This window comes from Eretmochelys imbricata, chromosome 3 (assembly GCF_965152235.1).
Source record: "Eretmochelys imbricata isolate rEreImb1 chromosome 3, rEreImb1.hap1, whole genome shotgun sequence".
In the NCBI taxonomy this organism is placed as follows: domain Eukaryota; kingdom Metazoa; phylum Chordata; order Testudines; family Cheloniidae; genus Eretmochelys; species Eretmochelys imbricata.
The window spans coordinates 170,339,545-170,367,422 of record NC_135574.1 but is presented as its reverse complement, the minus strand read 5'-3'; the positions used below and the strand labels follow the sequence as shown (position 1 = coordinate 170,367,422).

General features: G+C 43.3%; 1 protein-coding gene across 1 annotated transcript; it reads left to right on the top strand.

Moving 5' to 3' along the window:
- The first annotated feature begins 90 nt into the window (after positions 1–90).
- Positions 91–14,129, top strand: COX7A2L (cytochrome c oxidase subunit 7A2 like). Its single transcript, XM_077811962.1, has 3 exons — positions 91–397; positions 11,922–12,056; positions 13,184–14,129. The coding sequence occupies exons 1-3, from the start codon at positions 326–328 to the stop codon at positions 13,325–13,327; spliced, it is 351 nt and encodes a 116-aa protein (XP_077668088.1). The 5' UTR covers positions 91–325; the 3' UTR covers positions 13,328–14,129.
- Positions 14,130–27,878: the final 13,749 nt, after the last annotated feature.

Below are 27,878 nucleotides of genomic sequence, written 5' to 3'. Positions count from 1 at the left end.
ATTAGGCTGCCTTACTGCTGCCTGATTAGAAACTGTCGCCCGCTCTTCGTGCTCGCTACAGAACCCGGAGGCAGTTCGCGCTCCCGCAATCCACGAAGGACCCGCGTTTATCACTCAAGCCTCGTAGGCAGCGCTTTGGGCTGGTTTCCGAGTTTGTTCCACAGGCATTCGGCGTAGCGCTCTACAAAACTGCCTCCCGCCGCCGGGGCCCGACAGGCTGGGGAAGCCACGGGGGGAGGAGAGGAGAGGAGAGGAAGGTCCTGTCTCGGAGCGTGTCGCGGCCGGCCGGGTGCCTGCGGGGGAGCAGCGCGGAGAGCCCGGCGCCATGTATTATAAATTCAGCGGCTTCAGCCAGAGGCTGGTCGGGGCGGTGGCGGCCGCCGCCTATGCCCCCCAGGTGAGCGCGTGGCCGGCGCCACACGGTCTCTGACCTTCACCGTCCTCCCCGCGCCGCTCCCGGCGGGGCTTGGAGCGGGACAGTCCGCTGGGCGCGGCACGCCGGGTCGGCTGCAGGCCAGCGGGGCGCGGTGACCTTCACGCGACGGGCGGGCTCTGGGCTGCCGTCGTGGGGAAGGAAGCCTCCGCGTGGCTTGTGGGCCGACTGCCTCGCGCCCGCTGGGTGACCTTCCCGCGCGGCCGGAGTCCCTGCCGCGGCCACCTTCACGGCTGTCGGGTCAGGGCTCGGGAAGAGGCCACGGCGCCGTTTGACTGCGGGCAGATCTGAACGTGGCGTCTGAGCCCATCTGTAGGGGGATGGGGTGTGTGCCCTGGCCTCACGGGGCTTGGGCCGCCCTGCGTGGCGGGAAGTGATGCCCTCAGGGTGCTCTCTGCGGGTCCGGTTCCTGACGCTGCCACTGCCCTGCTGCGCGACCTTGGGCAAGTCACCTCATCTCTCCTGCTTCCCTTTATTACCCACCTGTAAAATGGGGCTGGTTTGTCTCTCAAGCGGAGGAGGGTCTCAGACCTTGTTTGCATTGGAAAAATAACACTGCTTCAGCAACTAACTCTCAATTATCTGTTCGCCAAACTGGTGCCTACCACGGTTTGTCCCTAAATGTAGACCAAAAAACGCCATGGATAATACCAATTCAGCGGGAGCCATGGGTCGTCTTTGTGTGTACAATCAAATAAGCAGTATTGAAAGCCCTGGCTGGGATGATTTAGTTGGGGTTGGCCCTGCTTTGAGCAGGGGGTTGGACTAGATGACCTCCTGAGGTCCTTTCCAATCCTAGTCTTCTATGACAACTGAGTACTGAGATAATGCTACTTCCAAGTGCAGACTAAGCCTTAGTTAAACAAAGTATGCATATTCACTAGCTTCCTGTCTTCAAACCCAATGCCATAATTTCTCAGCTTCAAGCATCCAAAGCTTTTTATTAACAGTGAAGAGCTCTGTTTTCAGGTAAAAATCAGTTAAAAGCAAAGGTTGAATTGACATCCATGAATGCTTACCTTTTCCTTGGTTGGGATCCAGTAAATTCAAAGTAAGATCAAAGGTCTAGGTTGAAAACCTGAGACATTAGTCCATCTCTTCCTTGTTCCCTCAGCTTTGGAAGACTAATCCATATGCTAATGTCACTTGAAGTGTCATTTTTGTTGTTAAACCTTACTCTTTTCCTTAATTTACACTGTATCGGTGGCATATTGTATTCAAATTTGCATATACAGTCAAACATGAATAAACAGGGTATGAAAAACTCACTCATCCTGGGCAAGCAGAAATATTTCCTGTAAGTGTTCTCAACTTCTGCAAAACTTGTGTAGGGAGGTTTTTCTAAGAATACTACTTGTGCTTATATAAAGAAAAACTTCCCAATTATGAGCTGAGCATAAATTGATGCACAGTGGATTGATTTACATCAAAGCTATTTAAATCACTGATTTTAATCATGATTTAACTCAGCAGACAGGAAGCATTGATTTAAATAATCCATTTTAATTGTTTTGCACTTGTACTTTAGTTATTTCTCTAAAGAGAGAGAGAGTCTCACTGGTTGGTAACAATTAAAATGTTTGCTTTCCTGCTATATTTAGCCTTTAAGCTAAACTTGGTGCTTCTTGCTAACAAGGAGGATGCACTGTATCTGCATTTATTTAAGTAATTATATAGCTTACCTGTTTACTGCATGGTTTTTTTATTATTATTATTATTTATTATTTTACTTGCAATTTGTGTCAAGCTGTATTTGGATGGAAATTCAATTAAATGCACAAAACAGCATTTTAAACAATTAAATAAAACTACCTTAAATATTTTGGATATATAAGAAAAATATAATTTTTGCTTTTAAAACTGATTTTTCAAACAAAGGAGGTATCTCTAGTTAGTGAATTGAACTGATGCTATTTAATCATGTGTGCTTCAAGATTTTACAACTAGTAGATATTATCCTCTCACACCTAGCTTTTATTCATAGAATGGAAGAAGAAAACAAGCTTTCATGCTTAAACACCCTTTCATGCTTTTTCAATTCTCAATTGCTTTCTTAATTCTCAATGAACTGGTCATTGAACTGAACTAGTTGAATAAGCTGAAGTGAAGAAAATATTCTTTACTGCTATCAAAAGCTGGTTTAGCACTTCAACAAACCCTGGTTCCAGTGACTTCCACCAGTCCAGTAGTTTGATTCTGTTTAGACCTTGGAAGCAAACGTACTGCTTAATATTTTTTTGCATTTCATTTGAGTTGTTAGTAGATTATAATAGCTTTAGGCCTTAACATAGGCTGTTTAAAATTTAATTTTAAATACATTTAATTTAAAGAAAAATTGATTTTCTTTTAAAAAATAATCTTTTATCCACTCTGCAGTGATCTCTTCCACCAGAAGAGATTTTCTATACTAGAAAGCTAGCTCTACACTAAAAAGAGCTTGCCAGTATAACTTGCCAGTATAAAACAAGTTCTTTTGCTGATGTTTATGCTAGTTTCCTGTATGAAACAAACTACACGAGCAAAAGAACTCTTAGAATCTACACTAGGGCTTTTGCCAGCATAGCTCTGTTGGATAAGGGTGTGACTCTCTTGCACACCTAACTGACATAACTTTTAAGTATAGACCAGACCTTATTCTGCAGACACCCACCACTCCCAGTGTTGCTTCCACTGTTGCAGGCATGGTGTGTTTGCAGCTTGTCCCCTGTTGAGCTAGCAAGAGAGGCCCCATGCAGGGCCATGTAAGTGTGCCACCTTCCATGCAAGAACATTAACTGATTTGATGTGTGTTGTGTGTGGCAGCACTAATTCGTTTATTTGTATGTGGTGGAAGGGAGGAGAGGTTGGGGTGGCATTAATTGGGGTCTCTAAGTTCAGCCAAGTTAGTTGGGTTTTTAGGCCCAAGTCGTGAGTAGTGCTTGACTACTAAGAAACCATTTAGAACAGGTGTTGCACAATGCTTCACACCACACACTCTCCCAAGCATTTAGTCCGGGGTAAGTGGTTGCTGGGTTAATTTTTAAAGCCCTGCAAATAAACTCTTTCTCCTGCATCCTCATAGGTAAGTCCAAAAAGTGGGGAAATGTCCACCTACTTGAAAATGAAAGATTCTGCTGTGGCCCTCTAAAACTGCTCTCAAGGCTTGGCCATGGGAGGATTCTCCTAGCACAGGTGAATCCTCATGTTTAGAGCTGCCATAGCGGTTCCTGCTCCACCTTCAGCCCCTAGCTGGGTAGGAGTGTCTCAGCCATCTTTATGATGGATCTGGTCTCTGACAAAATTTGAGTATCTCCCAGGTCTAACAGCCTTATAATGGGAAGATGATTTAAAGCCAAGCCTGAGCATCCTTAATTGAATACGTTTTTCCTTGTAGAATTGACTTCCTACTCCCAGAAGCAGCAGCATGTCTGGCTCCTATGCATAGGGGCAGCCAGGGGGCTCCACACGCTGCCCCCACCCCAAGTGCGAACCATGGCAAATGGGAGCTGCAGGGGCAGTTTTTTCAAGCAAAAATAGATAAAAGCACGAGTAATCACTTGTAGCACAAGTAGAAATTCTATACTTTCTTACTGTACCTCTGTTGTTGTTGTTGTTGCTCGCTTGAGACTCTGAAACATCTGAGTCTCCCAGCACTCTTAAAAAACATCTCCATGAGAGGTGTAACTGCTTGTGCACTGTTTACACTGGCACTTTACAGCGCTGAAAATTGCTGTGCTCGGGTGTATTTTTTCACATCCCTGTATGAGAAAGTTTCAGCACTATAAAGTGCCAGTGTAGACAAGCCCTTAATGTAGTACGTGCTATGAAATATTGCCTTAAGGAATGATTGAGCAAAGTTGATTTCCTTTTCTCATCTCACCACGCCAGTAGCACAAAGATCATCATAGCGAAGATGTTGCTTGTGGCTCTCAGTCAGTTGTAGACACCTCTGACTTTCTGCAAGTCATGTACCTTCAGTTACAATGGACAGGTGGCTGTGTGGCCACTTTCCATTGAGAAAAGGAGTACTTGTGGCACCTTAGAGACTAACCAATTTATTTGAGCATGAGCTTTCGTGAGCTACAGCTCACTTCATCAGATGCATACCGTATTTCCACGGTATGCATCTGATGAAGTGAGCTGTAGCTCACGAAAGCTCATGCTCAAATAAATTGGTTAGTCTCTAAGGTGCCACAAGTACTCCTTTTCTTTTTGCGAATACAGACTAACACGGCTGTTACTCTGAAAACTTTCCATTGAGATTCTTAATGGAGGGAAATGGAGTGACCTTTGAGATCAATAGTGGCACTACTTTCAAATAGTTTTAGGCCAGGTCTATACTGAAACTTTTTTCAGTATAACAATGTCAGGGTTGGGGGTGGAATAAATTCATTTTCTGAGACATTTCTATACCAGCAAACATTTCCTAGTATAGACTAGATATTCCTGAATTTGTGACTAATGTATTCAGAAATTTTGCTGTTGATTGACATTTCCTTGATAAATGAACAAACAGCAATTAGGAATGATCCCATCTAAAAATGCACATGGATTAGCCTTGTCAGAATGTAAATGTAATCTCAGTTAATAGTTTATGCTCAGTCTCTGGAACAAAGCTCTCTTTCTACAGTGTAAGGAATTGTTTATGTGATAGGTGTTAAGGTTTAGTGAATTCATAAAGGCCTCCTGTTAAAATACATTCTGTAACACTTTAACTTTTTGTTTTTCAAGCATAAACTATGAGCAATGTATCTTCTTCCATTCCCCCTCAATTTAATTCACTTTGCGTGAGTTCCCCCCCGCCCCAATGTTTTGTGTGGTGTGCTAAAGAAATATTCTAAACCCTTATCTGCATTGTGTTAAAATGCAAACAGCATGAGACTTAGGGCAAATGAGACAAAAGTTCATCCTAAAGCTCCATGTACTGACCATCTACAACACATTGACTAAGTCACAGAAAGGCAGCTTCAGCAGCTCTGCTGTAAAGATTTTTTTTACTATAAAGCAAAATGCTGAAAATGGAGAGTAACACTAAAAAGTGGATGACATTCAGTGGCATTTGAATTTTGTTTTAAGTACATAATGGGGTTTTGATTGCTTTTTAATTACGGGTATTGGAAGATGTTTTGGATATTGCTGCAGTATGAAAGATCTAATCAGACCACATAGGACTATATTCATTTTGGATGTTGAGAACCCTTAATTCACTCCCCTGGCACATATTCATGTTAGTATGTGATTATGTAATTAATTATATATATTTGCACAGCACCCTTTCCCCACTTCAACATTCCCACTGGTTCACAGTTCCAAACTCCCTCTATCATCACCTTGATCCGGTCTTTGCCCAGCTATTCCATTTCACACTGTGCACCTGATCAGATCAGTCTCCTCTCCTTCCCTCCATCCTATCCCAGTTTCACCCCCTGCCTCACCTAAATTCAGTCCTAGTTTTTCTTTCCTCTCTCCCAACCCCACCAACTTCTGTCCTAATCTGTCAGGGACCATTCCTCTGGACTGTGATTGTCAGAGGCACAGGCCTCTGTGGCCTCACTCCCTATGCCCATGTCCTCCCTGGAATACTCTTTGGTTTGCAGGGAAGGGAATGGGTGTCAAAATGCGGGCTGTATCTGTTATGCTATTAGAGGATTCCCTTACGTGAGTGGTGCAGATGGGATTTACCAAAGGCCAAAAATCTGACCCATTATATTCAGTAAAAAGAAAAGGAGTACTTACAGCACCTTAGAGACTAACAAATTTATTTGAGCATAAGCTGTTGTGAGCTACAGCTCACTTCGTTGGATGCGTCCTTTTCTTTTTGCGAATACAGACTAACACGGCTGCTACTCTAAAACCTGTCATTATATTCAGTGAATCAGTGTTCAGATGTACTCACAAATAGACTCTTGTACTATACAAGTGTGAGCAACAAGGGTGATGTCATGGTGGGAGTCTGCTATAGACCATCAGACCAGGGGGATGAGGTCGACAAGGCTTTCTTCCGGCAAGTAACTGAAGTTACTAAATCACAGGCCTTGGCTCTCATGAGAGACTTCAATCACCCTGATAGCTGCTGGGAGAGCAATACAGCGGTGCACAGACAATCCAGGAACTTTTTGGAAAGTGTAGGGGACAATTTCCTGGAACAAGTGCTGGAGGAACCAACAAGGGGCAGAGCTCTTCTTGCCCTGCTGCTCACAAACTGGGAAGAATTAGTAGGGGAAGCAAAAGTGGATGGGAACCTGGGAGGCAGTGACCATGAGATGGTCGAGGTCAGGATCCTGACACAAGGAAGAAAGGAGAGCAGCAGAATACAGACCCTGGATTCAGAAAAGCAGACTTTGACTCCCTCAGGGAACTGATGGGCAGGATCCCCTGGGAGCATAACATGAGGGGGAAAGGAGTCCAGGAGAGCTGGCTGTATTTTAAAGAATCCTTATTGAGGTTGCAGGAACAAACCATCCCGATGTGTAGAAAGAGTAGTAAATATGGCAGGCGACCAGCTTGGCTTAACAGTGAAATCCTTGCTGATCTTAAACACAAAAAATAATGGACAAATGACCAGGGAAGAGTATAAAAATATTGCTCAGCATGCAGGAATGAAATCAGGAAGGCCAAATCACACTTGGAGTTGCAGCTAACAAGAGATGTTGAGAGTAACAAGAAGGGTTTCTTCAGGTATGTTAGCAACAAGAAGAAAGCCAAGGAAAGTGTGGACCGCTTACTGAATGAGGGAGGTAACCTAGTGACAGAGGATGTGGAAAAAGCTAATGTACTCAATGCTTTTTTTGCCTCTGTCTTCACAAACAAGATCAGCTCCCAGACTGCTGCACTGGGCAGCACAGCATGGGAAGGAGGTGACCAGCCCTCTGTAGAGAAAGAAGTGGTTTGGGACTATTTAGAAAAGTTGGATGAGCACAAGTCCATGGGACCGGATGCGCTGCATCCGAGGGTGCTAAAGGAGTTGGCGGATGTGATTGCAGAGCCATTGGCCATTATCTTTAAAAACTCATGGCGATCGGGGGAGGTCTCGGAAGACTGAAAAAGGCTAATGTAGTGCTCATATTTTAAAAAAGGGAAGGAGGATGATCCAGGGAACTACAGACCAGTCAGCCTCACCTCAATCCTTGGAAAAATCATGGAGCAGGTCCTCAAGGAATCAATTTTGAAGCACTTAGAGGAGAGGAAAGTGATCTGGAATAGTCAGCGTGGATTCACTAAGAGCAAGTCACGCCAGACCAACCTAATTGCCTTCTATGATGAGATAGTCAAGGAATAACACATCCACTGGCCCTGTGGATGGGGGGAAAGCAGTGGGTATGTTATTCCTTGACTTTAGCAAAGCTTTTGATATGGTCTCCCACAGTCTCTTGCCAGCAAGTTAAAGAAGTATGAGCTGGATGGACTATAAGGTGGACAGAAAGCTGGCTAGATCGTCAGGCTCAAAGGGTAGTGATCAATGGCTCCATGTCTAGTTGGCAGCCAGTATCAAGCGGAGTGCCCCAAGGGTCGGTCCTAGGGCCGGTTTTGTTCAGATCTTCATTAATGATCTGGAGGATGGCGTGGACTGCACCCTCCGCAAGTTTGCAAATGACACTAAACTGGGAGGAGTGGTAGATATGCTGGAGGGTAGGGATAGGATACAGAGGGACCTAGACAAATTACAGGATTGGGCCAAAAGAAATCTGATGAGGTTCAACAAGTACGAGTGCGGAGTCCTGCACTTAGGATGGAAGAATCCCATCCACTGCTACAGGGTGGGGACCGACCGGCAGTTCTGCAGAAAAGGACCTAGGGGTTACAGTGTACAAGAAGCTGGATGTGAGTCAACAGAGTGCCCTTGTTGCAAAGAAGGCTAACTGTATTTTGGCCTGTATAAGTAGGGGCATTGCCAGCAGATTGAGGGATGTGATCGTTTCAACATTGGTGAGGCCTCATCTGGAGTATTGTGTCCAGTTTTGGGTCCCACACTACAAGAAGGATGTGGAAAAATTGGAAAGCGTCCAGTGGAGGGCAACAAAAATGATTAGGGGGCTCTGGAGCACATGACTTATGAGGAGAGGCTGAGGGAACTGGGATTCTTTAGTCTGCAGAAGAGAAGAATGAGGGGGGATTTGATAGCTGCTTTCACCTACCTGAAAGGGGGGTTCCAAAGAGGATGGATCTAGACTGTTCTCAGTGGTACCAGATGACAGAACAAGGAGTAATGGTTTCAAGTTGCAATGGGGGAGGTTTAGGTTGGATATTAGGAAAAACTTTTTCTCGAGGGGGGTGGTGAAGCACTGGAATGGGTTACCTAGGGAGGTGGTGGAATCTCCTTGCTTAGAAGTTTTTAAGGTCAGGCTTGACAAAGCCCTGGCTGGGATGATTTAGTTGGGGATTGATCCTGCTTTGAGCAGGGGGTTGGACTAGATGACCTCCTGAGGTCCCTTCCAACCCTGATATTCTATACAGAAATATTTTTATTTGAGGAAAATGAAGAAAAACTGAACTTGTGCATGTATTCCACAGCACCATGAACTGCACATTATTTTTGTTATACAAACGATATGAAACTGTTACCAAATAGCAAAAAAATCTTTCTCTGCATTTCTTGCACAGTAATTTTTTAATGTCATGGACTTACTCTCCATCCAGTTTTGACTTCAGTAATGGTTTCTTTCTGTGACTTAATTCTCTTAAGTAAAACTATTAATGTTATGGTACTACAAACTAACCTAAATATTCAAGCAAAAGCAGATAAAAGCACAAGTAATCACTTGTAGTAGCACAAGTAGAAATTCTATACTTTCTTACTGTACCTATGTTGTTGTTGCTCGCTTGAGACTCTGAAACATCTGAGAGTCTCCATAGGAATTTAAGGTAGTCTTATCTGAATTATTTTCTCCAAAAATCGATTTCATTGCATTCTTTTATTTCTTTAGAGGCTCACATAGTGCAATTTAGGCTGTAAAAATACCCCTGACTTTGCTCTTTGATATGTTCTTGACTAACTCCAATAATAAAAAACAAAAACAAAAAATAGTTTGAAGAGAGGCTAAGGCAAATTAAGCTTGCTTGTCAGTATTGAGTGACTTTGTCACCACTTTTCCAATCCTTGACTTTGGATTAAGTGTCATTCCAGGGGAAGTCAGGTTTGAATGTCCTTTATTACTTGAAAATATTTTGATGCTTGTCTCTATTGGTGCAATAAAAAGGAAAACCTGAGTGTGTCTCTAAATCTTTTAAACAGCTACACGGTAACTCATAGTAAGCATGGATGTCTTACTAGCCTAATCAAAACCCTATACAGTGCACAATGGGTGGTAGTGGTTTAAAATACAAGTGATTTTTTTAAGTGATCTACTGTGAAAGCTTTTTTATTTTTTATTAACCAGTAAAGATATATATTAGGCGTGGGATGAAGAACTCAGGATGGATGAGGTAGCACAGAACTTATTGAAATGGCTTGCAATTTACTATGACCTCAGTGCATACAACACAATTTTGTTTTTATATAATATCAGTGGTGACAGTCTAAAATCTAAGTAGGAAAGGAGCAGATTAATTGCACTGAGGAGGAACTGGAGGGGGTCTAGTAAGTGTAGGGAGATGGCATGGGGATGGCTGACTCCCAATGAAGGATAACCATCTGAATTTTAAGGTAAAATTTTAAAAAGGAAGTGCTGGAGGAAGAGAGATGAAAGTTCCAGATCGTTAGCGCAAAGGATGGGGAGGACTATTATAGCTGGGGAAGTCACCAGGTGGCTAAGTACGGTGTAACATATCACCGATGTGGGAAGTCCATGGGAATTCAGTTTGTTAGACTGCCATCCATTTAATTTTTAATTTCTGTGTAATACAACATTTCTTTTGTGATTGGGAAGGCTCCAGAATATAAGATCGAATAGACAACTGAAAAGTAATTTGTTAATGAAAGGGAGAAAGATCACAAGAGATTCTGGTGTAATAACCTATTCATTATGCAAATCTAAATGTTTTAATTACACTAAATGCTTAGCATCATAGTAGAAAAAACTCCTAATGGTAATGGATGATAATGAAATGGTCTTATCAGTCATGATTAAGATAGTTTCATTTACTTTAGGAGTTTTTGACCTCTGAGAATTACTTTGACATGTCTCATGGTTGCTCTCAGGCTAAAAGATTATTTTTTTAGCCAGTTTCCAAACTGTTTACTTAGTTCTAAAACTTTAGATTTGCAGTTATTTCTTCTTGAATGAATACTTATGCCTTTTTTATAAAGTAATTTGGTTTATAAATAGAGAAAATAATAAAGTTCTCCAATACATATTGTAATCTAGCATTTTACTAAGTGCACTACAAAAATTTCAAGCATCTTTTAGAACTAAACCCTATGGTGAAATCCTGACCACTGTGAAGTCAGTCGCAAAATTCCCATTGATTTCAGTGGGGCAACGATTTTGCTCATTGCATTGGATCAGTGTTTTCATTACTCTGAATTTAAAATCTATCAAACTAAAATCTCAGCCTCACTGTTGCATTAATGTATATTTCTCCATTTATGTGGACAAATTATAAAACTTGTTATGGCTTTCGCAGCAACCTTATCTTATCCACACTGCACGCGCACATGAAGGCATAACTTAACTCCATGTATAGTAATAAATATTTAGAGAGAGATGTGCAAGCAGGACACCTTACAGTTCCTGGGGGAACCATAACTTTGAATAGTATACATGAAAACCTTTTCAATAAATAGGATTTATGGTATCAAATCAGAGTACATGATCTAAAATAAAGGTTTAAATTATGGCTCAGTCCGTGGAGACTTGCGGGATGGGGATTAGCAGCAGAAGCAGTACCAGCTGAGTGCTGGAGGAGGAGGTTATTCCTGCTTAACAGTGTCCTTTCTTATCCAGCAGCACCTGCTGCACCTGTACAAAGTGAAGATAGTTCTAGCCATTTCCCCCAACCCACTGCCAAACCTTCATTTAAGGTGTGTGCCACTGTCTGCAGCAATCATTAGGTCTGACTTTGTTTGTCAGTTATTCCCCGCCATGTGTCTGAGGAATTCCCATGCTGTTCAGGCAGCGCATTGGGACAGGATTTGGGCTTTGAGGTGCTCTTCACTTTTATTTCAGGCTGACTACCATTTCAGGGAAACATTTGACTTTTTAACTTCACATTTGGAAGACCCTCTCTGCCATGATAAGGGCTAGAAACTTTTGAAAAAAACATGGAGAATCTGATGGGTAAATCCTCATTCACCATGGAAGGTTGCTTATTTGCAAATGGCAAGTGAATTTGTCAAGTCCTGAGCCAAAACTAGCTGACAAATTTGACAGTCACCTCCGATATATTTGTAGTTGGATGTCATTTTAGTGGGGGTTTTTTTGAGGTGGGGGGCTGTAGCCAGGTTAGCTTTCTCTCTATAATGCCTTTTCATTTTAGCTGTGGTAATTTGTTTACTTGAAACATGATTAGTGGTACATTCTTTTCAACTGTTAAATATCCAGGTACTCAACACTTAAATCTCCATTTTCAGGGACTCAAGCCACTGGCATCCACAGAATCGCCAGCTCTGATTTTTGGAACGCCAACTAAACTTGCCTCAGATTCGCCAGCAGCTGTTTCTTATTTGGATAAAAACAAGGTGCCGGACCTCCAGAAGCTATTTCAGGTAAGAAGAAAAGCTTTATTAAGAGAAAATTTAAATAAAAAGGGCTGAAGATAGTGGGCCATATTCTGCCCTTCATTGCACCTGTGCAATGCCATCAGTGGGCCCGCACCGGAGGGCGTGCACAGGTGTAACTCAAATTCTGCAACATTTAGGTCCAAAAGGTATTAATGTTTGAATCTTTTAGAAAGGATTTGTAGTAATTTTCATAACATCCTATAGTTTGTTTGTTGCTTGATAATTCATGGTCTCGGTACCTTGAGACTCTGCACAGAATCCTTGTATTGGCAGGACATCTACTAGAAAGGAGAAAAACCTCAGATCTCCTTTCTTCACACTGCTACAGGTGCTTATCACATTCGGGTCAATTGTAAACATGTTTTCTTTCTGGGAATATATGACAAGCTTATGATCCAACAAAGCTGAATGCAAGAACAAACTGGAATCACAATCCCCAGTTTGTTTGGTGGTGTTGAGTAATTTTAGATGTTTATAAACTATGTAAACGTTTACTGGTGCTCAAAACCTATGGAATAACGGTATATGTAGTGTCCTCCAGAGCTTTTGTGTTATCTCTGTGGATTAACTACTTGTTAGTTAGGGACTGACGGGTGGAGTTCACATTTAAAGGAGTTCTCTCATTTAAAATTAAGAATAAACTTCATATAACATTCTGTTTTTATGAGAATGACAAGGGGTTGTGCTTTTTAAAATGTACTCGGTTGTCTTCATGCCACTTTTATTTAGCATGTGTAATGCTGAATTGGTGAACCACATTTGATTTATACAGATCTTCTCTCATTCTCTAGTTAGTGACACTTTTCAGTCAAGTGCCTTTTATGATAAAGGATTTTGAGAAAATATTCCAAGGCTTGTTTGTGCCTACAATTTGCAAGGTGCATGTAATAAAACAAATATCTGCACTTAAAATAAAACTAGTCTGCTCTTCCCTTTGTGCAGTTTCAGGAGGAAACCCTATGTTCTGTTGGAGGATTAATTACATAGTGGTTTTTGGGGAGGGTTTCTTTACCCTCCCCAACTCTCTCTCATAATTCTCCTTATTTTAGCTATAGTAGCTTCTTTGTGATGATCAGCCTTTTTTCACGTGCTGTGTTGTTCTTCTCTCAAAGAAGGCTGATGGATTGCCAGTACATCTGAAACGAGGAGTTCCTGATCAGCTGCTATATCGGACCACTATGGCCCTAACGATAGGAGGGACCATCTACTGTCTGATAGCTCTCTACATGGCCTCACAACCAAAATCTAAGAAGTGAGTGAACCATAACTAATGGGACTGATTCAGCATTTCTCTGAAGGACCAGTTGTATACTACTGCTTTGTATTTACTGCTTAATCCTGTGATTGTATGTTGTGAATTCTTCAAATAAAGACATTAAGAAAATGTTTAGAAAGTGGTTACCTTCTAATGCATTGGAAAGCAAGATGAATATCAAAGTTAATATTTAAGAGTGAAAGTCAATGTGTTTTGCTTGTGTCAGGTCTCCAGTCTTCTCTTTTCCACCCCAAACGTAAATCAGACAAACAGTTGACTTACAACAGCCTCTGAGCACTTTAGGGTGGTATAACTTGCCACCTGCCTTTCAACAATGTTTAAATTGGAAATGAAAACTTAATTGTGTCAAGCTATGCCTTCACACCCACATTCTCTCAAGGGTAAGGAGAAGGGGGGGAGGGGATTCCAGGGTTTACAGAGCAATAAGTGTTTTGTGTAACTTACTGTTTGATGACAAGTCTATTTTTCTTGTCATATATGTTCACTAAGAATTCACATTAGCGGGTGCAGCACAGAGATTCTTCCAAATGCTGAGATAACATTAATGTTGGAAACATGGTTACTTAAACTTGTACTTTCAGTGAGTAATATGATAGGGTTATGGTGTCCAAATCTAATACAGTCTATGAACACAGCGGCTGGTAGCAGTGTTGCACTTAGGCAGACTTCTACATTGTAACACCAACTGTACTAGTTTTTTGTCCTTTTCCTTTTGTCAAATTATATTTTTAAATTAAAGTACTGTTTGTTTTTACTGTGGAATAAATACACCACTGCAAACATTGAAACGTTTCAGATTTGAAAGTCTTGTTGTTTCAGCTTTTCACAGCCTTCTAATGTTTCAAAACATCTGGTTTCCAGCCTCAACTTGTACCTTTTTGAAGCAGACATCTGCTCGAACAGTCTCTAAACCTCAGAATTATGCTAATAGCCAGGTACTAGCCTTTCATAAGAAGTAATCACCAGTATCTGCTTTAGTGAAAGGTTGCTATATTTCATAACTTAGTTGTGTGTTAACTGCGATACTGTCTTATTTCTCTTTTGTAAAAAGATGAGTTGGATGCCGCCCCCCCCCCCCAAAAAAAACCAAAAACAACCCAAAACCAACCTATATTGCATGAAATGCTGGGTGCTGGCACACTTTTTCTTTTTTTTTTTTTATTTGATGGTGATGAAATGCACCCTTTATCCTATAGGGACAGTCACTCCTGTGGACTGAAATAACAGCTGTTGTCCCTTCACCTGTTTTGAGTTCCCAACCATTAGACCTGCATACCCATGGATTTGTCTCCAATTCCTACACCTATTCAGAATCTCACAAAGCTCACCTTCCTTGTGCAGAAGAAATGTAAAGGCCCCTTTCCTTCCTCCCCTCATCCCATCACAGGATGTCAAATTTCCTTTTCTTTCCATTTCTCCAAATTTGTTTTTCATATACTAGTATTTAAAGAAAGTTCACTTGTTTTCCAATTAAATATTTTAAAGGCTCAGATGTAAAAAAATCATCTTAAGAGTCATGACTGAAGAAACGTAACAGTGTATAATTTTTTGTATGAGAAACTGAAGCCTGAGACTAGTGTTTATATTTTAGAAATGGCAGAGAGGCCTCTGAGAATAATGGGCTGAAGCACATAAGAAAACGGCCGAAGCCCCTCAGGAAGGAGAGTTAAGAAAACAGGAGCATTGCCTTTACCAGCAGTTAACCACCAGTGAGCCATACTTTTCTTAAGTCCATGGGAAGAGGGTAAAACTTCCAGAGCCCAAGAGAATCTCTGCAGCACTGGTGATTTTCAGTCTCCCGCTGCTGAGTAGTAGCCATACGCTAATCATGATCTAGAAGAATCCTCTAACACAGGGCTGTCTGTATCTGTTTCCACAAGTCCTTAGATGTTTGTCACAGGTCATTTGTAATTTGAGGAGATTCTCTGAGAGTTCTAAGCTAATAGTGATAGTCTATTACTGGTTACTACGGCTGATGTGACCTATACCTAACAAATGTAACAGGAAAATGCAATGGCTGTTATGCCACTGCACTTCAGCTGGAGTGAAGACCCTTGCTCTAGAATACATTGGAGAATCAGAGGAAAAAGTCATTCAGCTAGGGGTTTCTTACAGGAGAAGCTGCTCCTTCTAAGGCATAGCAACCTGACCAAACTACACCTCTCTCTGTAGGAGTTCTGGGAGAAAGTGTAGCTCTGTTGCCATAGAAATCAAGTCTTCTCACTGACCTGGGCCATGCTGCTTTTGACTTGTGCCCAAACATAGTGCCTCTGGAGGCAGAACCCAGGGAGCAGTTGAAAATGCCACTGCTGCAGCCAGAAAATGAAGCCTATGAAATTCCATAGACCAGCCACTGCTAAAACGTCAGTGGCCTTTCTATGTTTCTTTCCTCCCAAGACACATTACAAAAACCGTTGGGCTCTTGGTTACAGTGGGGTGGGTCTCCCTTTTTTATGGGAAAGGACAAGCTGGCTTAGGCCCTTTGCTCTAGGAGAGATTTCACAGTGAGAATCTTGAGCACAGAGGCACTTCCTGTGGTGCATCAAGCAGGCACCTAAAGCTCAGATCAATGGGAGTTAGATACCTAAATACCTTTGGGTATGTCTACACTATGAAATTAGGTTGATCTTCTGGAAATGGATTTTTAGAAATCAGTTTTATACAGTTACTTGCATATGTCCACATTAAGTCAGCGGAGTGCATCCTCACTACTGTGGCTAGCATCGACTTTTGGAGTGTTGCACTGTGGGTAGTTATCCCACAGTTCCCGCAGTTTCCGCTGCCCATTGGAATTCTGGGTTGAGCTCCCAACGCCTGATGGGCAAAAACATTGTCGTGGGTGGTTTTGGGTACATGTCATCAGTCACCCCTCCCTCCGCGAAAGCAACAGCAGACAATCATTTTGCGCCTTTTTTCTGTGCAGGCGCCATACTGCTGTCAGCAGATGGTGCAATAGGACTGCTAACCGTCATCATCATCCACTGCTTCAGCTGCAACTCTGCTCTCCAGCTCTCCTGGTGCCATGAATCCACCTTGCAGGTCCTCTCGTCGTTCTGTATAAATATCTATTCTCGTGCCATCTGTTGTCATCTACTGCTTCCGCTGCAACTCTGCTCTCCTACAGACGCCATACCACAGCAGCATGGAGCCCACTCAGCTCACCGCTGCTGTTGTGAGCATTGCGAACACGTTGCGCATTATCCTGCAGTATGTGCAGAACCTGCAAAAGCAGGCAAGGAGGTGACGACAGCGCGATCACGATAGTGATGAGGACATGAACACAGACTTTTCTCTCAAAGCACTGGCCCTGGCAATTTGGACATCATGGTGGTAGTGGGGCAGGTTCGTGCCGTGGAATACCAATTCTGGGCCCAGGAAACAAGCACAGACTGGTGGGACCGCATAGTGTTGCAGGTCTGGAATGATTCCCAGTGGCTGCGAAACTTTCACATGCATAAGGGCACTTTCATGGAACTTTGTGACTTGCTTTCCCCTGCCCGGAAGCGCAAGAATGCCAAGATGAGAGCAGCCCTCACAGTTCACAAGCGAGTGGCGATAGTGCTCTGGAAGCTTGCAATGCCAGACAGCTACCGGTCAGTCAGGAATCAATTTGGAGTGGGTAAATCTACTGTGGGGGGCTGCTGTGATCCAAGTAGCCAACGCAATCACTGAGCTGCTGCTATCAAGGATAGTGACTCTGGGAAATGTGCAGGTCATAGTGGATGGCTTTGCTGCAATAGGGTTCCCTAACTGTGGTGGGGCGATAGACAGAACACCTATCCCTATCTTGGGACCGGACCACCTTGGCAGCCAGTACATAAACTGCATGGGGTACTTTTCTGCCTACTTCAGGCCAAGCCTGGGTGGTGCTTAAGATAGTACTCACTATCTGTCAATGCCCTTTTGGGAGGAGCAGTCAGCATAAGGCACTTTGTTCTATGTGCATTTCTTATTGCTAAGAAAAGATGATTTCATACTTAGTAATCTTGCTACCTTGGTAACCAGTAAAAAGGGAGAGACGGCCTGTCATACTCACTCATCAGGTCATTGATAAACTCCTATATTCCTGTAAGTAAAATGTTTTTCCCCCCCAGGAAAGTTATTATCCTTAATTGTAAATTTAGCATCTGGTTAGAAATTTCTAAGGGATCTCCTAAATTAATAGGATTTGAAATGTCATCCCCTAAAACAAAGTTGGAGCTGAATTCTGTGTGAGTATTATTAATTATATAGCATCATAAATGCACATGGTACTTTATAAACATGTAGGAAGATGAAGTCCATTGCCTCAGGAACTTACAATCTAATTCCAAGACAGGCTACAAACTACTAATTTATTATTTGTAATATTCATTATTTATATTATAGCACGCAGAGGTCCCTGTTCGGTCCTGTTGGACAAGGCTCTGTACAAACAGGGACACATAGAGTCCATGCTTTTGAAAGGCTACTCTTACATACATTAGTAACTTATCCTCACAGTACCTTATGAGGTAGGTCAGAATTATTTTCTCCAGTTTACAGATGGGAAACCGAGACACCAAAAGATTGTGATTTACCAAGGAGATACCAAGTCCGTAGCAAAGTCAAAAATAGTCCTATTTACACTACATATTAAAATACCAGTGTATATGGACAGGAGTGGGAGGGAGACAAGCTTGTAACTGGCATTATTACTTGCCTTGCATTAACATTTTTCTTTTTTCCAAAAGAGCCTCTCAATATTATTCCAGATTTTACAGCAGAAAACCCAACACCAACACTCATGAGGACACATGAAAACAAGACACATTTTAATTAGAATGCAAACTCTGGCTTTTAACATTTTGGCATGAATACACACCAGAGAATTAAGTTTTAATGAAATAATCACACCCTGGAGTGTTGGGGGAAAAGGGAGGAGCAGCTAAATTCTACAGTGCTCAGAAGTGTGATTATCTCAGGATAATCACCCACCTCTTTGGCATTTTCTTATTGTTATTATAAGTCTTTAAGATAAAACATGTTAAATCATGATCATTTACCTTCATAGAGCTGTCACAGCCTGAATTCAGCAGTTCTATCCATGTAATTAAATTGCTTTTGCATGTCCACATTATGCTCCTTATGTTGGTGGTGCGTGACCTCACCAGGAGCGCTTGCACTGATTTAAATGTCAGTTTGGGATATTGTGGGACAGCTTTTGAGAAGCAGCAACAGTCGATGTAAGCAATGCGGTGTCTACACTGACACTGTGTCGACCTAGCTACATCGACGTAAGCTCTGTGCCTCTCGCTGTCGTGGTTATTAAGGCCATGTCTACACTAGCGAGCTTACAGCAGCGCAGCTATACCGATACAGCTGCACTGCTGTAAGACTGCTTGTTTAGTCGCTCTATTCTGACGAGAGAGCGCTATCCTGTCAACATAATTAAAGCACCTCCACGAGCGGCTGTAGCTATGTTGGCAGGAGACACTCTCCCGCCGACATTGCACTGTGCACGCTACCACTTATGCCGGCAAAACTTATGTTGCTCAGGGTGTGTGTGTGTGTGTTATTTTCACGCCACTGAGCAACATATGTTGGTAAAACTTCAGTGGTAGTGTAGACATGGTGTTAGTGTAGCCACCTACAGAGTTAGGTCAACGTAGGCAGCCTTACATCGACCTAACTCTGTAGTATAGACCAGGCCTAATTTAAACAAGAGGCTTTCTCTCTTCTATAGGGGTATTGCATAAATACAGTTGCAGAGGTCAATAATTGGTAGTATGCAAGCACATCTTTCAGCTGCTTTAGAAGGATGCTAACAAAGGGCTTGATTTTACAGTGCAATCAAATATTGCATTTAAATCCTGCTTTTAAATATGCTATATCTCTAACAACAATGATGTTTCAAAGTAAGAGCCCATATGACACTGATCATTACTATGTTAAAATATGAATTACTTGATCCTTCCGTAAATGAGGTTCAGAGGAAAGACATTTTGATTTTGAAATGATGAAAACTTTGGAAGAAATGCAGGCAAGCGGAACTAGAAACAGAAAAACAGCACAATTGCTGATGCTCCCTGTTGAGATCGTCCTGTGGGGAACCACAACACCTAGAGTTGGTAGCCCTTATGTGGCCACATAAGGGTGTGGTGAGGGGAATCCTTACTCCCTCCTATTCACCTGCACGACTGAGTAGCATGGCTAGGCGCTGTCTAGCTCATAATAGCTTGCAATGTGCTAACTTCATTTTCAGTCGGTAAAATCACAGGAGCCGTGCTGATGGCTGCTTCTCCTCCCTTCTCACTTCAAAGATGCCCAAGGGATACAGGAGCCCAACTCCCCTTAAACTCTTTTGAAAATCTCAGCCTTACTCACTACTGCTGATATTATTAGGGTGACCACCCAGCCCAAATTGGGCGAGATAATCTTGAAATGCAGAGTTCAAGTTCCAGTCACGGGGTGACTGACTCTGGGACAGCATTTGTCCTGGCTTTCCCGTAGTTCTGTTCTGTGCCTGCCCAAGGCTCAGGGGTGGCACTAGCTTCTTCCTGGTGGTGGGGGACTAAAATGGGCCTTAACCAGTGGTGAGCTGGAGCCGGTTCCCTCCGGTTCACTAGAACCGGTTGTTAAATTTAGAAGCCCTTTTAGAACCGGTTGTTCCGCGAGGGACAACCCGGTTCTAAAAGGGCTTCTAAATTTAACTGGCCAAAAGTGGAGCACCCAGGGACTCGGCACCTAAGGCACCACTTTTGATGTGATCAGTGGGGGAGTGGCTGCTCCCCCTGCTCCCCCCCAGCTACGCTCCCAGGCCCCTAGGAGCCAGAGGGACCTTCCAGATGCTTCCTGGGAGCTGCCCCAGGTAAGCACCTCTGGGACTCCCCACCTCGCCCCCCCGGCAGATGCCTCTGGCTCTTAGGGGTGGGGTGGGCGCCCACTACGGTGGCCCACGAGACCCTCCTGCCCAGTTCTGGGGGCAGTCAGGGGACAGGGGAGGGGGGTGGATGGGGCTGGGGGGGCGTCAAGGAATGCGGGGGGGAGTTGGATGGAGCAGGAGTCCCAGGTGCGGGTGGGAAACGACCCCCCTTGTGGGGTGAGGAGGGAACCCGTTGTTAAGATTTTGGCAGCTCATCACTGGCCTTAAGCCCTTCTCTCCCTTGCCACAAGGCCCTGTTTCCTGGTCAGGCCAAAAGCTGGAGCTGGGCAGTAATAAAAGCCAAGCAGGGAGCCTGGGCCCTCCACGTGCTCTGGGTGGCATGCTCTGGGGGGTGGGGACGTGGGCCGGAGGCTGCTCTAGGGCACCCCCAGTCTCCCACCCAGGGCAGGTGGAGGGTCCGGAGCTCCTAGGGTTGCCAACTCTGACTGAAGCTATTCTGGGAGATTTTTTTTCCCAACACGATATAATGTCATTTTCTTAAAACATCCTGTTACAATCTCCTGGATTGCTTTCAGTAGTCACCGGGAGATCGATGCCGATTCCAGGAGACTCCAGGCCAATCCTGGAGGGTTGGCCGCCATAGGGGCTCCCTGGGTGGCTCTTACCACAGCCTGGCTCTGGTTTCCAGCCTGGCCAGGTGGCGGGGCCTCAGGGAAGAGAGGAGAAGCAGGGACAGGGCCACGGTGGAGGCAGGGCTCCTGCATGCGTCCCACTTTTACCTTTTGAAAAGGCGGTCCCCCAGATATTACATCAGTCAGCCTGGGTGCGCTACGCTTGACTCCCTGCCCATTGTTAAGGCCGTGGAAGGAACAGGATAACTATGCAGCACCATGGGCTTCGAATCAGGGCCCTGGCCAAAAATCTGGAGCAGGGCAATGCGGTGGGGGAATAGCCCCAGGACACATCATCATCTGTGACTTGTGGTGAGTAGAAGCCATTCAGGGATATATGAAGAACAGGAAGTTGTGAGTAGGTGTGCCTGAGAATGCACCGCTGGCCACAGCAGCGCCAGCAGTAGTCGGCCTAATATCACAGATGGCTTAATCAGCCTGAATGAGTTCTGTAGTAGAAGCTGTCAGCATGCCTTCACTATAATAGGGCTTATCTCTATTTCCTTTATGCCTAGAGTACTCAGGGAACATTGTGAAAGGCACTTGGGATTAATATTCAGTATAAAACACAGGACCTTTACAGGTACCTATTGTTTTCAACAAAAAATGATAGTTTATCAAGCAAAAAACTGAAAGGAAAAAAAATGTATGCAGCGCAATGGGGCTGTGCTTCATTTGTAAGGTACAAGAATCGCAAACAAAGCAGAGGTGTGATTTAGTAATCATGTAATAATCCTTAAGGAAGCTCCAAGCTGCTTCACTGTCATAGAAGCTCCTTTCTAAATGATACACAAGCTTAAAGAGGCAGTTCCCCGTTAATGTCAATACACAATTTTGGGAGTCCAAGACTGACATTTTTGCAGCACAGTTCTGCTCTACTCAATTAAAAATGGAGTTGCAGGGTTCCATATGTGTCTCTTGATATCTTCCAGATCAGACATGCTCACTTTAGAGGTAAAAAGATGTTTTTTTCTAACTCCCAGCTCCACAAACTCAACCTGGCTCTGACAGTCAAGTTGGAGTCTTTTCTCCTGGTGCCTCACCACCAGTAAAAATCAACAACAATAAAACAAAACAAAGTGTCCAGCACCCAAAATTACTCTCACAAGTGCCTTATGTATAACCCCACTGCCTTCATTGGGTTTGACCGGGCGTAATTGATCATCTCCGTAATTGGAATTTAGTACACAAATCTGTTGATGATGCACAACTAAGAGCACATTTAGCTTATTCTTCATTAGCTGTGTTGGCTGTGGAAGTTTAACAGGAGTCAAAACTTAGTTTTTCCCCCCCCTCAACTAAATAAGCAGACAGAACTCTGCATGCACACAGGGAGCTGATCTAATGTCTTCCAGAAAGGTGCCGTTTTTACATAGTCATCTTCCAGAGCAGAACTGCACTTTAAAAGTTTGATTAAAGGGGCGATTTCTGGCAATCTCAAGTGTGCAGACGTGTGCCAGGAAACTTCAGGTCTGTGAGGAAGGAATCCAAGCCTCGTTTCCTCACAAAGTCCATGCAAACGCTTTGGTGCAGTATTGTCCATGACAGGAGCTATGGAGTGGCTTTCTAGGAGAGAGAAGCTAGTTTTCAGGGGGATGTGGGCTGCACATCTTTAGGTGTGGGTATGCCCCCAGCAATGCAAAATCAGCGACATCTTCACCTTTGTGGAGATTATTTTATGGAGGGAGGGAAATGGAGTATGTGCTACTGTCAGCTCTGATATGAAAGCAAACAGAACACAGAAACGTAGGGCTGAACTTTCGTGGATTTCAATGAAGCTTTGTCGATTTGCCCCAGCTGAGGATCTGGTCTAATATCTTTTTATAGTAATAGTAAAAAAACAAGAAAAATCTTCAGAGCACAGGATCCACCCACATTAATCTTCTCTCTTTCTTACTTTCCTTCCTCCATACCCTTTGTGGGCTTTTTTTTAATTCTCTTTATATATTTTCAATTTTCCTGTTTCAGGTGATGCCATCTGGGCTTTCCTAAGCACTGTCCATCACTCCTCTACATTGGAATCAGCTTTGACACACAAAGAACTTCCCGTCCTGGACTGAAAAAATAAGTCACATTTTGCCCTGTGCATATCCCATTCAACTCCACTGAAAACCAATCAAGGAGTTATGCTGGCTGTAGTTCAAAACAATATTGGTGCTGTTTCTGGTGCAATGCATTCTCTCTCACTTCCTGGATCTGATTCTCCTTTTACTTATGCAAGTATATTTCCACTGAGGCCGATTCTCCTTTCTTACACCGGTGTGAATCAGCAGTAATTCCACTCAAACCGGTTTTTATACCAAAGCAAAACTGGAACAAATGAGAGGAAAATCAGCCTATTAACATAATACACTTACTCCTGATTTACACCTATTTGAGAAGAGAATCAAGCCCTTTGCCTCCGTTCTGTTTTCTTTTCTTGGTTCCCCCTTTGTTCTTCTCTTCCTGTCTCACGCCTTTCCTGCAGTCTGTAAACTGAGTAATACAGTGAAAGGGAAGGCCACTTTTTAATGATTGTGCTAGGTTTCTGCAGCTACTAGTCATTACTAGGCTAGATCTTCAGTCAGTGTATATCAGGATCAGTGCATTGACTGTCAACTGAATAAATTAATAAGGCTGAGATTTTTCAACAGCTCAAGGGAGTTAGGTGCCCAACTCTAATTGAAATTCAATAGGAGTTTGGTGCCTCACTCCCTTAAAATATCCCAGCCTAAGTGTTTTAAAATGCCCTTCTTTGTGTCTTACTTACCAGTGACAGGTAGCATTAAGATTCAAGGTAGATGAATGTGCTGGAAAGCCAAAGAAAAATCTTTGCAGAATTTCTGTAGATTTCTACAGATTATGACAGGAAATCCCCACAGATTTTTTTTTTTCTGTTGCTACCCGTGAAATCAAGTAGCAAGTGTGTGTTTGGGTTTTTTTATGCAGTTAGTTGTAATGGGCCATATCTCACCAGTGCAACACACACAGAACTCACACTGACGTCAATGGAAGTTCTAAATTTGGGTTCATGGCAGGACATATGACTCAGTTTTATGCTCTTTAGAGACTGGAAAGCAGAAACTTTAGTTAATGGGACACAGTGTGTCTAGGTCTTATAAGTACAATTCTACTCTACACAACGATCATGCCAAAATGACTCCCTGTTCTTTGTTAGCCATCAGGCTTGCTTCTGTGAGTGTTTAAAGTCATAGCTGTCCACTTTAGTGATACAAATAAATTTGTACTAATTTTCTCTCCTAAAGAGATGACAAGAGAGTGAGCTGGATTCTATTTCTACAGTGAATCAGTAAAATAACTGTTTGTTAAATTATGAGAGAATCTTTCATCAGTGCTGGATCCCTGACAAAGTTCCAGAAGTATCAATGAGGGCATAATGTGAAGACAATGAGGTAGGACAAGTGTCCCTGAAGGTATGATTTCAGCTGCAGATTCTTCACTACCAGGGTATGAGCACCCTGCACATTAATTGGGCCATGTAGACCCTGTTGGTGCACAATAAGGCTTCCTAATGTGCTTTAACATAGGCGCACTACATTGAATCACGCTAAGGAACCTTCAGTGCACACCAGCCCGGTTTACACAGACCAATTAATGCGCAACATGTTAGTGCGCTTCAGAAATCACACTCCTGTAATGGGCATTACCCACCCTGTGGACAAGTCTACAGTATATCCACAGAACAGGCCTAACTCAGGTTATGACAGTGTAAGTTTACCCACATTGCCTCACTCACATGCCTTCTAATAGAGTGTCTTCTATTCAGTGTCCAAATCATTTCACTCCCTTGCCTCTCTGCTGTGGATGTGTGAGAGAATGCCAGTTATGAAGTGCACACTTGTCCTCTTGGTACAGGATGGAGAACATCAGCCCTTTTCATATAGATCACTGGGAGTGTTGCCTGAGCAGAGGAATTTCCTAAGGAAGGTGCTCAGACAGTTCAGTAAAGATTGTTATAGAAAAGTCTATAAATAAACTAAATCAATAATGTCCCTTGATCACCACCATTCAGACATTTGAACCCTTAATCTAGTTGTGACAGGCCCTCTGGATAAAATTTTCAAAAGTGCTGGAGGTTCCACTGACTTTCAATAGGATTTAGGCACCTAAGTCATTCTGGCACTTTTGAAAACATTAGTCTATAACCTATTAGCAATCTCCTCAGGCATTCAGTGCCAGCTAGGACTAAATTATTAATTCAGAATGCTACATTTCAGCACAATACTATATTCTTTCTTGCAATTAAAAATCTTTAGAAATACGTTCTGCCTCATTGATCTCTTCGTGCTTTATCTAGTCTAATGAATTTTAATGTTTAGATAAAACATTTCTCTCTCCCCCTTGCTGAAGACCTGTGCTTTCTTCTTCATTCAACATGTAACTAATTTCTTATTTAATGTTAAGCATCACTGAACGACCTTCATTTCAGTTTGAGAAATACCTGACATTAATGTAACACAAGTTACACTGATGCTGACAGCTATGTTGAAGGGAACATTCATGTAGCTTTAGAGAAACCTTTCTGAACATCCAAAGGTGACATGAGACATGAAATGTAATTGGAATAGAAAAACTGATTTTTAAAGTGCTATGGGAAGAAAACACAGGAATTGTGGGAGGAGCCAATCTTCTTCCTGGCTTCCTTCCATCCTAACATTTTTGGTATTCTTAAAGGTGTGCTGAATGTTTGCAAAGTATTCTATTTCAGATTTTAATTTCAGTGGCCCACACCCTGAAGTTCTTACTCTATTCTAATTTAGGGTTTGTCTACATAGGGACACTCAGAAAAATTAATTCAAATTAACACAGAGGAAAGCAGTAATCTATACAGCACAGTGGTGGGTGGTAATTGGCCATGTGCTGATAATGTAACATTTTAAATACAGGTAATTTATTTTAACATAAAGATGTATGCACTATTCCCCATCTCCCTCACAGCCTCATTGACATCAACCATTTGGTTTCTTGTAGGTGACATAGTAGAAGTGGGTATCCAGGATGTATTTGAATAAGGAGTAGGCACCGGCCTTTGCAAACCAGCCAGGAAAGGAAATTCCACACATAGAATGCAGCACGGAAGAAAGTACGGAAATGGTTGAGAGAGAAGATGAAAACGTGTCACTGCATCTGGGATTATTGGCTGAGGAGAAAGATGACACCACAAGAGTCGACAAGGACATAAATGGTCTAGAAGAGTGAGAGTGCTGGTTAGTATACCTGGCGATGGTCTATGGACTCAAAGTGGTGTGGTTAGTCTGGTTTCTGGGCATGGCCAGACTTGTGTCCATGGTTGTCTGACTGCCTCTAGTGGAAAGTGTTGGAGACAGTCCACACTGGGGAGAACCCACACTTCAGAGTTCCCTCCCTTCTGTGTTCTTCGAGGTATTCTGGTATCCTGGAGGTATTCTGTCTCCTAGAGCTCCACACCCCCATCCAGCTATGCTCAAAAACCTATATTTTTCCCTGCACTTTTTAAGAACGTGTTACTTTCCTCATGATATTTCACCAGCCTTGTTTTGACCACTTACTTACATGGAGATATTCTATTCTATCTAGAGCTGTATCCTACACCCTGAGTGCATCTGAGTGCATTCAACATAGTAGCTATTCTGAACACTTGAGTGTTTCTTGTAATTCAAACTGCAGACACAGAAAACTGATTAGATATTATTTGTGTTACAACAGTGTCTGGAGGCCCAGCTGATTGAGAACCCCTGCTAACTAGACACCAGACACTAAACACATGGTAAGTAACAGTCACTGTCCTAAAGAGCTTACGGTCTAAATAGACAAGACAGAGAAAGGGTGGAAGGGGAAATAACACGCAGCAGCTCAGTGGCAGAGCCAAGGATAGAACTGGGCCTCCCATCCTCCTGCAGTGCTCTGTCCACTGGATCACGCTGCCTCCCCAGTGCTTTAGTCTTGTAATATTGTCATTATGAACTGATATTTAGAAGCATTCTACTGCTGCATGGCCAGTTTTTACCAGTTACTTAGTCACAACAAGTAATGTGCACTGTGTCAGAAGATACCGTAAACTGCACCCAGGACCGAGTGTCATTAAAGGGTGCATTAGGTTCAATAAAATAATCCAAGACTTAGTGATTGCTGTCTTGCTCCAGGCATCTGCTTTCTGCATAATGTCCCTCACACGTCATATAACACCATCGCCCAACAACACCAACCATATTAGCAGCATTTAAAGACCCAAGGTCATTAATAATTTGAAGACCTTACAATACATCACACCCCTGAAGCATTTATTGCTCTAATTTGCTGTGTAGAATTTTAAACGCAATTTGCTCAAACTAAAAATCAGTGCTTTAACATACTATCTTAGGAGACCCTGCACGACCGGTTGCATGTTCCCTTAGACTAGTCAGTAAAATGCTGCTTAATAAGCTCTGGTAGCATTCTGACAAACTACCGCAGTCACCGAGGGACAGAGCAGTAAGAAGGGGTGGTGCACTAGGCCTTCTTCCTATGGCAGACACTGTGCTCCCGGGAGCACAGGCCTAAGCAGCTAAAGGTGCAATGTATGCTCTCAATGCACAAAACACTTTGTTAGCAAGGGAGCAGGGCTATGGCCTAACACTCTTGACCTTCCCACCTTGGCCCAGCCCTTCTCACTCACTGTAGGGCAGGGGTGGGGAACCTTTTTTCTGTCAGGGGCCATTGACCTACAGAAAAAATAAGTTGCAGGCCACACAGCCCCGCAGGGGAGCACGGTGACTCGGGTCTTTCCCTAGGCTCCGGGTGGGGCCAGAAATGAGGGGTTCAGGGTGTGGGAGGGGGCTCAGCGCTGGAGCAGAGGGTTGGGGTGCGGGAGTGGGTGAGAGCTCCAGCTGGGGGTGTGGGCTGGGGATGATGGTTTTGGGGTGCAGGAGGGGGCTCCAGGTGGGGCCAAGGGGTTTGGGGTGTGGGAGCAGGCTCAGGGCTGGGGGTTGGGTTGAAGAAGGCTGTGCATCAACAGTCTGCAATGTGCAGCCTGCAGCAATTCTAGTCCTCCTTTGCTT

Coding starts and splice junctions, on each gene's coding strand:
- COX7A2L (XM_077811962.1), top strand. CDS start 326: ATGTATTATAAATTCAGCGGCTTCAGCCAGAGGCTGGTCGGGGCGGTG. Junction 398..11,921: donor CCGCCGCCTATGCCCCCCAG/GTGAGCGCGTGG, acceptor CTCCATTTTCAG/GGACTCAAGCCACTGGCATC. Junction 12,057..13,183: donor ACCTCCAGAAGCTATTTCAG/GTAAGAAGAAAA, acceptor CTTCTCTCAAAG/AAGGCTGATGGATTGCCAGT.